Source organism: Apodemus sylvaticus, chromosome 14, assembly GCF_947179515.1.
Source record: "Apodemus sylvaticus chromosome 14, mApoSyl1.1, whole genome shotgun sequence".
Taxonomy (NCBI): Eukaryota; Metazoa; Chordata; class Mammalia; order Rodentia; family Muridae; genus Apodemus; species Apodemus sylvaticus.
Window position 1 is genome coordinate 1,947,261 of NC_067485.1, and position 9,164 is coordinate 1,956,424.

A 9,164-nucleotide genomic window follows, 5' to 3' on the forward strand; every position below is an offset into this window, starting at 1 on the left:
AAGTTGGGTGTGTGGAGACCTTGCAGGTCAAGTCACTTGAGGAGCTGGTGCACAGCTTTGCAGAGGATGCTAAGGAACATAACTTATCCCCTCGTCTTGTCCTAGCTGGGCCTGCTCATTCCCTCCCAGAGATACCAGGGTTTCTGTTTCAAGCACTCAGAAGGCCTTCCCATTTTCTAAAATAGGATGGATAAAGTCCTCGCTGGAATCAAATAAATGAGCAGACACTGTATACATGAAGCTGTCAGAAATCTAATTGGTCTGTTTATGTTGCAGCTAGATGGATGGGATGCAAATGTCTTAATGCCTGCCGTTGATATATGCCTCCACCAAAAGTTCCACAGTTTATGTTAGAGCAAGACATTGGCGGCTTGGGTTTTTACTAATGCAACTCAGCAGGTTTTAGTGTTTACAATAGCTGTAAGGTATTTGTATTTTTATAGGAATTCCCTCTCCTTTCATCTGATGTCAAAACATACGTAGACATGGCATTGTAGGTTAGCTGTTCAGTTTTACGATCCAGGGGACCATTAACAGATATGTAGCCTTCTCTCTTTCTTTCCAGGACATCCTAACCCCAGCCCCCAGCCCCCAGCCCCCAGCCCCAACCTTTCTGTCAAAGCCCTAGAAATCATTAGTTCCAGAAAAGCATCCTTGCGTGGAGTGTGCGCCCTCCAGCTGTGCAGAGTGCTGACCAGAGGCGGGCCCTAGCTGACAGGTTTACCTTGGTATTCTTGAAGGCTCCCAGACCTTTAGCCCTCAATGGTGGGAACGCAGAACTCGCTGTTCACTCTCCCTCTTCTACCATGGTGCTTCAGCCTTTATGTTTGAATTGGCTGACGCAAAACAAGAGTATTCAAAGATGCTAAATTGTTCAACAAAAGATCGGCCTTCAGAGCAGCTCTGCCATTGTGGAGCGCCCTCGCCCCGCACAATGCCCCGGCTCTCACAGAATGGGCAGCGTTTTCTTTGCAGAAAGCTGGTTCCTGTGTTCTAAAAAGGTTGCAATTGGAGCTGTTTGGTAAAACTGGAACCCAGAGAAATTCTAGGCAGAAAGTTGTGCTTAATGAAAGCCCAGGGAAAGCCTTACCTGATGCACTAGAGACTTAATTAGAGATTCTGCTGTTAAGAGGCAGGGGCATTTCACAGTGGATTAGCTGCCTGCAGAAGCAGGCTGCTTTTCCTCCTGGGCCAAATTGTTTAAATTCTACGCCCTGTACTTCATTTGTTTGCTTCTGCTGGGTTCTCGAGAGGGGCCCCTCGCTCCGCACTGTGTCTGTGCTTTCAGGTTGCTCGGCCGTTTAGCTCCATCCCGTATTTCTGTGTTGGTGTAACACATTCATAAATAGCATCACAGGCAGGAGATTTCAGCAAATTAACAATTTTTTCCCCTTCCGTACATGAACTGACTCTGCTGGGTGTGGAATCTGGTCATCAGAGCCATAAGGATTATTTAAAAAAAAAAAAAAAGCAAAGTCCTAAACTAATCCACGCTAAGTTAAGTTTGGGCTACGGTTTTGTAGCTGACATCTCTGCTGAGCTGGTTTGTTGAGCTGACCTAGTGAGAAGTACCTTGAGTTGCCTGGGGGTGGAATGCTCTCCTTCCACACTGACAGGTCCCATATCCCTTTGTCTTCCAGATACTTCTTTGCAGTCCTGGCCATTCTCACCATCTTGGGGGTTCTCAACGGATTGGTTCTGCTGCCTGTTCTCTTATCATTCTTTGGACCGTGTCCTGAGGTCAGTGATTGCCCAGAGCTCCCCTCAACACCACCCCTAATGGAGATACTCAGGTGCTGCCATATTAGCTTTCCAGTTAGCATCCATTAACAATGGCTGTTTCACTTTTCCCTTTGTTGTACACCAGTGGGTGGGCAGCTTCCATCTTGGGGATATGTAAAGGAAGGTTTTCTACGTTAGATAACTGGGCTGAACAGAACAGACAAGATAGGTAAAAGATACCGTCTGACTTTTCTGGTGTTGGGAGTTGGGGCAATGTTTTTGTGCCAGAAAGAATCTTGATCATCTTCCAGATAGCCGGGAGAAGGGAAATAGATAGAATATAAAGTGTGGGGTTTCCCTATGAGGTCACAGAGGCCGGTGACCAGCAGGTAGACAAATGTAACACTTTTAATTAGAAATCTCCTTAAACAGGTGTCTCCAGCCAATAGCCTAAACCGACTGCCCACTCCTTCGCCTGAGCCTCCTGCAAGTGTCGTTCGGTTTGCCGTGCCTCCTGGTCACACGAACAACGGGTCTGATTCCTCTGACTCGGAGTACAGCTCTCAGACCACAGTGTCTGGCATCAGTGAGGAGCTCAGGCATTACGAAGCACAGCAGGGTGCCAGAGGTCCTGCCCACCAAGTGATTGTGGAAGCCACAGAAAACCCCGTCTTTGCCCGGTCCACTGTGAGTCACCTGAGGGAAGGACTGGGGAAGATTCATTTGTCCTGTGGCAGTGTGCCAGGAGGTTCAGGGGAGGCCCTTGCCTCCTCCGAGGAGCAGATCTCATAGACAGATGGGGTGCAAGAAAAAAGCGTGCACGTCAGGTCAAATCGCAGAGAACTGCCAGCATGCCATTCTTTGTAAATGAGGATGTGCTTCCTAGTTTAATCTTGTGGACTGAAACAGGGCAGTGCCAGCATTGTTACAGGAGGCTTAGTTTAGCGGTGAAATGCTTGCCTGGAATTCCCAAAGCCCTGGGGCTCATCCCCAGCCCCATTCAGAGTGGACTCTGCTTTAGGGCCTTTATCTCCTCTCTTGTCCCTTCATACTATCTGTCATTTCAGAACGCCACATGAGGAGACGTAACAAACAGCCGAGGAGCATTTATTTTTTCCTCTCACCTCTAGTACCTTTAAATGGCCCGGCACAATGTTATTTTAATTACTATCTAAGGCTTTCCCTATAGCTTTGTGGCTTCAAGCTCTTATTGTTTAGATGGCTGGAGATCTATTGAAAGTACTCAGAAGCATCCCGAGTACTTGATTCCAGAAGGTAGTGAGGAATCCACAGGCTTCTTCCTTACCCACACCAGCCCACCCCCCAAGTCATGATGCTTAGCCTTGAAGAGTTAAGGAAGGCTCCAAAGCTCCTATTGCTTGCCTGAGGCCCCCACCATGTTTACAGGAAATGTGTCCCAGGCTAGAGCAGCCTTCCATGAAGGAGAGAGGGGCTGGCCAGTGAATTGTGTCCTCATCCTCTGTCCACCCCTCCAATACACACACACACACACACACACACACATATGCCCGTGACGATACCCTGCTGAGCTGCAGTGTGAATCTGGTTCTGTTCAGCAGGAGCCTAAAAATAGGTACAAGCTCACCAACTTTGAAGTTGGTCACGGTCCTTTTGATTGATGTGGCCACTGTGTTGCTCCTAGCTTTGTACAGAGACCCAGAAACCAGATTCCTAATAGTCAGGCAGAGATGTATGGCCTAACAGAACTATCTGTGTGGAAGTTTTTGCTCTGCTCTTATAGTATACTAGCTTCTGGCCACATCTGGCTTGGGGACGGGGATAGGTGAAACAAAGCTAATATGACCCAAAAATGGAAGCCTTAGACTTCTAAAAGCTTCTGTATATGGCTGCATATTTCCAAGACACCCAGGCTCTTGGCCATCCAGGACTTGCCAGTTTTGAGGAGAAGAACCTAGGCTCTGGCTGGACTGAGCGGAGTGGGGCAGTTGGCTGTGAATTGGGATGCTCCTGTAGCTATGGGGAGTGCCTCTATGCCTCTAGCCAGTTGTGCTGGAGCAGGCAGGATTCCCATCCTAGAGGTTTCTAAAGGAATGGGTTTTTTTTGGTGGGTGGAAGGTCACCATCCTTCCTGTGTTAACTTATGTCTCCTCTGCAGGTGGTCCATCCTGACTCTAGACATCAGCCTCCCCTGAACCCTCGGCAACAGCCCCACCTGGACTCTGGCTCCTTGTCCCCTGGACGGCAAGGCCAGCAGCCTCGAAGGGATCCTCCCAGAGAAGGCTTGCGGCCACCCCCCTACAGACCGCGCAGAGACGCTTTTGAAATTTCTACTGAAGGGCATTCTGGCCCTAGCAATAGGGACCGCTCAGGGCCCCGTGGGGCCCGTTCTCACAACCCTCGGAACCCAACGTCCACCGCCATGGGCAGCTCTGTGCCCAGCTACTGCCAGCCCGTCACCACTGTGACAGCTTCCGCTTCTGTGACTGTTGCTGTGCACCCCCCACCTGGACCTGGGCGCAACCCTCGAGGGGGACCCTGTCCAGGCTATGAGAGCTACCCTGAAACTGATCACGGGGTGTTCGAGGATCCCCATGTGCCTTTTCATGTCAGGTGTGAGAGGAGGGACTCGAAGGTGGAGGTCATAGAGCTGCAGGACGTGGAGTGTGAGGAGAGGCCGTGGGGGAGCAACTCCAACTGAGGTGTGTGCCAGAGGTGTCCGAGTGGTGCTTCCCAGGGCCATCTGAGGAGTGGCCCAAACTGGACCCTGGGGGACCTTTAATTCCCAAGGCAAAGTTGACCAAACTCTCATCCTTAGAATAACAATACCGTTCCAAACTGGATCTCTTTCCTTTCGCTATTAATCTCCTGAATGCCAGTTTAACAGCTTTACCTTGTACCTGTTTGCTGGGCACTTACAGCAGAGTTCTAACAAGCATGCAGATGACTTTACAGGGTGAAAAATTGATGAAATGTGTTTAGCACCCCGGTCAGCCCCATTGCAGAGTTTCAGGGCTCTCAGTTGCCCTTCCAGAGTAAAGAGCTGCACTGTGTAAGGCTCACAGTTCAGTGTGGTCGTGACCATTATGTGACCTCCTTTTTTGTTCTCTTTTAAAGGGTAATTAAAATCTGAAGCAAAGAGGCCAAAGATTGGAAAGCCCCGCCCCCACCTCTTTCCAGAACTGACTGCTTGAAGAGAACTGCTTGGAATTATGGGAAAGCAGTTCATTGTTACTGTAACTGATTGTATTATTTTGTGAAATATTTCTATAAATATTTAAAAGGTGTACACATGTAATATACATGGAAATGCTGTACAGTCTATTGCCTGGGGCCTCTCCACTCCTGCCCCAGAGTGGAGAGACCACAGGGGTCGTTTCCCCTGTGTACATTGGTCTCTGTGCCGCAACCAAGCTTAACTTAGTTTTTAAAAATCTCCCAGCATATGTCGCTGCTGCTTAAATATTGTATAATTTACTTGTATAATTCTATGCAAATATTGCTTATGTAATAGGATTATTTGTAAAGGTTTCTGTTTAAAATATTTTAAATTTGCATATCACAACCCTGTGGTAGGATGAATTGTTACTGTTAACTTTCGAACACGCTATGCGTGGTAATTGTTTAACGAGCAGACATGAAGAAAACAAGTTAATCCCAGTGGCTTCTCTAGGGGTAGTTGTATACAGTTCGCATGGGTGGGTGGGTGTGTGCATGTGACTTTCCAATGTACTGTGTTGTGATTTATTGTTGTTCATTTTTGTGTTTTTTGTTGCTTTGTATGATCTTAGCTCTGGCCTAGGTGAGCTGGGAAGGTCCAGGTCTTTTACTGGGACTATTCAAGAGAAGCCAAATTTGCTTCATGCCTGTGGCAACTTTTGAGGCCATGGGTAGCCCTCCAAGCATCTCTCCTTGTGTTTCAAAGAGAAGATGTTTTCACAGACATAGTTTTGCCTATTAGGGCGTCTATAGTCAGCAGTCATCACTGGTGGTTTAAAAAAAAAAAAAAGGACATTGCCTGATGGTGAGTCTCAGCTGGGGTGATAGAGGGATGTGTGGTTGTCCCCTTTCAGGTGATTATACACAGCCTCCCACCCCATACCCCAGATTCAGGCCCAAAAGACCTGTTTCATTGAAGGTCTGTATTCAAGCCTTTACAAATGAGAGTCTCTCCCTTGCTATGACTGCCTGGTTGGGGTAGGCTACTTGTGGTGCAGTCAGCTATGTGTGGTGAGTTTCTAAGGACTCTTTTTCCACATGTTCTTTTCCTGTGCATACTTCCTTCTCTTACCCACTGTTAGCATCCACCCAGTGTGATGTCTGTGAAAGAGCAGGAAGATGCCACCCCATAAAAGTATATAGAGTAAGCTCTTTGAACCAGGTGTTCCCTTTCCCTGAGGTTTGGGTTTCTTTGTCTCTGGCCAGCAATTAGTAGGTAGGGGAGCAAATGCCCTTATCCCTTGCAAGTAAACATGGAGGACTTGTCTCAAAGGAAGGAAGTCTAGCACCCGTGGAAGCTGTTGTGAGGAGTGTACTCTAAATGGAGCTTCCCTGAATCCCTCCTATCCTTCATGGAAAAATTTAAGGGGATGGGTCCCTAGTAGTACCAGTAATCTAGTGCCCTCAGACTCTAAAACTTATCCCCCAAGCTGTAAGGTACTAATTGGAAGCCACCTGTGACTACCAAGTAAGTGTGTGTGTGTGTGTGTGTGTGTGTGTGTGTGTGTGTGTGTACACACGCATGTTTTTTCTGTGTGTGTGCCAGAGGCCCTGGCCATCCACTGCTACTGTCTTAATGCCTGTCAAGCCACTGTCTGCCTACCCAACACCAGCTCTGCTCAGATGTCTTGCACCCTGAGTTGAGGAAGGGGATGTAAGATGCTGAAGCCACATTTGCTGTGGTTCTTAATTGTGTCCCTTGTGCCTGAGCCTTGCACATGTGGCAGAAGAAGTTCGTACATCCTCTCAGCTTCTGTGCATCATGAATACCATCAGCCAAGGCAGGAAGGACACAGAGCTGACAGGAGACTAAAGTCAGAGTGTGTGTCTCTGTCTGTCTCATAGTTTTATTTTGTCTGTATTGTTTGTTCATTTGGATGTTTTAATTTTTAAAAGAGAAGATCTTTGCTGATATTTATAATTTTGTATCATAAGAATGTCCTCCAGAATTTGTCATGCCAGTTTATAACAAAAAAAAATTTTGCAGGGATTTTATTTCTATTGGAAACACTTATTGCAGTTATGTTTTACTTTTGAACAGAAGTTTTATTTGTATAGAGTGCTTACTAATGTTAAATAGTTCAGAGTATATAACATTTACATTAAAGACTCATGGTAGGTTTTAGTGTAAGGAGTTTAAAGGAAATAAATATTCAAACTGGGTCTCGTCTGCCAATTTGGGTGGAAATGAGTTTGTGTCATTTCAATTACAAAGATGAAAGTATGCCATATAATTTATTTATATGAAAATTTATTTTTGTAGTGTACATAGTAGTCATCAAGTCTTTTGACAGAAGTATATTTTTAAAGAATTTATATGTGATGAAATCCATAATGTCTGGAACTTTGCTGAGACATGGGTGTGAGGACACATTTCGTTATAACTGACAGCAAGGGAGAGAGTATGTTTTAACAGTGTTAAGAGAGTACTCGTGAGCAGCGATCCATGTGACTGGAAAGTGTTGGTGTGAGCATGGTGACCTAGTGCGGTTCTCAGATGAAAATGTACAAAACTCTCTAAATATTAATGTTCAAACACTGATAGAAATTCTAACATGAATAAAGATAATATAACTTGTTGGTTTATGCGCTTGTTTCTAGAACGTTTCTTAAGTTACATGCACACAGGAAGTTCCAGGCCGTCCGTTTGTTTCTTCTTACTGGCCTTATGAAAACTGTTTTATGTTTATTTTGTGGACACCGAAGGAGTCGCTTGATGACTCTTCTGAGTGTTCCCTTTTCTTACCTTTCCATACAGGCACACGGGAAATGAGAATGGCCAAATTCAATGTAAATACAAAAATGACCCCTGGATAGGTGGATCAGTGGTTAGTTAGCAGTGACAATTACTCTTACAGAGAGCCAGCCCCTCAGAACGGTTATCTCGAGCTCCGGGGGATCTGATGCCCTCTTCTGGCCTCCACTGGCACCTGTACACTTGCTCACCCACACAGACACACAAAGAGACACTGATTTAAAATTTTGAAGTATTTTAAATACAAAACAATAGTATCACTGTAGCTGGTGACATAGCACTAACTGACCCAGTATAGCTGTTGGTGAAGTACTAACTGGCCTGGTACAAGGTGATTTTTTTTTTTAAGCATTCACTGATGTGATTTCATCATGAACTCATCATACATGAAGAAAACATGAATAGAAATAACACCTGTTTCTTCTGATCACTTCTGTTCTTGTGACTGTAAATAAGTGCTCCCCCATAGGCCTGGAGGCTCAAACCATTCTAAGTACATGGTGAGTCCTAGAGGGAGGGATCATCCAGTTGCAGCCAAGAGTGCTTCCTGGTTTTATATGGATTTGTCAGGAGACAGCCGTATCGATACGCACTGTTCATGGCTGTTTTCACACTATAATGGTAGAATTGTGTGGTGTGCAATAGTGATTGACTGGCCTGCAGATCCTTGAAATATTTACAATCTGGTCTTCAGGAAGAAGCCTGCCAGTTCCTCTTAAGACAGGTATTTGGCCAGTGCTACTCAAATGTCCTTGAGTCAGCATGCCTTTAGAAGCATGCTAGAAAGCCCAGAAACCAGTGCTGCTGAGACCCATGAAGTCAGGGTTCTGTGGGAGGGAAACCCAGGAGTGTGCTCTAAGAGTAGGAACAATCTGTAAATTCCTCCAGGCTAATGTGGCCTTGGCACTCTGTGACTCAGGCTGAATGACCAGATTCTGGAAACAGAGCGGCCCCAACTCTTCTGTGTGGTCTTTCCACAAAAACACATGTTCCTCTGTGGGAAAAAGTTGAGACCTGTGAACCTTGTATTTATGTCTGGGAATGCAGGCCCAGGAACTCCCTTCCCAGTGTTGTGCTCCACACAGCTGGGAGCCAGACCTCAGCAGAGGCTATGTGCCCCTGATAGAACAGGCAGGGGAGGAGGGACCCTCTGTCTTCCCTTCCTGCCTAAAGGCTTCTCCAGCATCCAGTTGGCCAGCTGAGGACAAGTCCCTTGAAACCTTGGAATCCCATGTCATCTATAAATGAAATAGGACTGAACGTAGTGTCTGAAGGTCAGAATGGCGGTGGAGTCACTGGGTGAGTGAGGACAGGATCAACCACATCCCATGTGCTCTACAGGGATGCCTGGGACCATCGTATAGAAACCCAAGAGGCATACTCAAGCCCTACAGTGAGCTCCAGCAGGGCTAGAGGGATGGCTTAGTCAAGAAAGGACTTGGTGTGCAAATATGAGGACCTGAGTTCAGTCCCCAGGATCCAGGTAAAG

At 46.4% G+C, this 9,164-nt stretch overlaps 1 protein-coding gene across 3 annotated transcripts in view; it reads left to right on the plus strand.

Moving 5' to 3' along the window:
• Positions 1-7,506, plus strand: part of LOC127665159 (protein patched homolog 1) — a 65,973-nt gene extending 58,467 nt beyond the window's left edge. For all 3 annotated transcript variants that reach the window (XM_052157589.1, XM_052157591.1, XM_052157590.1), the window contains 4 exons: positions 1,641-1,740; positions 2,155-2,409; positions 3,860-4,403; positions 4,819-7,506. In XM_052157589.1, the coding sequence (XP_052013549.1) occupies positions 1,641-1,740; positions 2,155-2,409; positions 3,860-4,402 (898 nt within the window). In that variant the 3' untranslated portion in view covers position 4,403; positions 4,819-7,506. The remainder of the gene's footprint in view (positions 1-1,640; positions 1,741-2,154; positions 2,410-3,859; positions 4,404-4,818) is intronic.
• Positions 7,507-9,164: the final 1,658 nt, after the last annotated feature.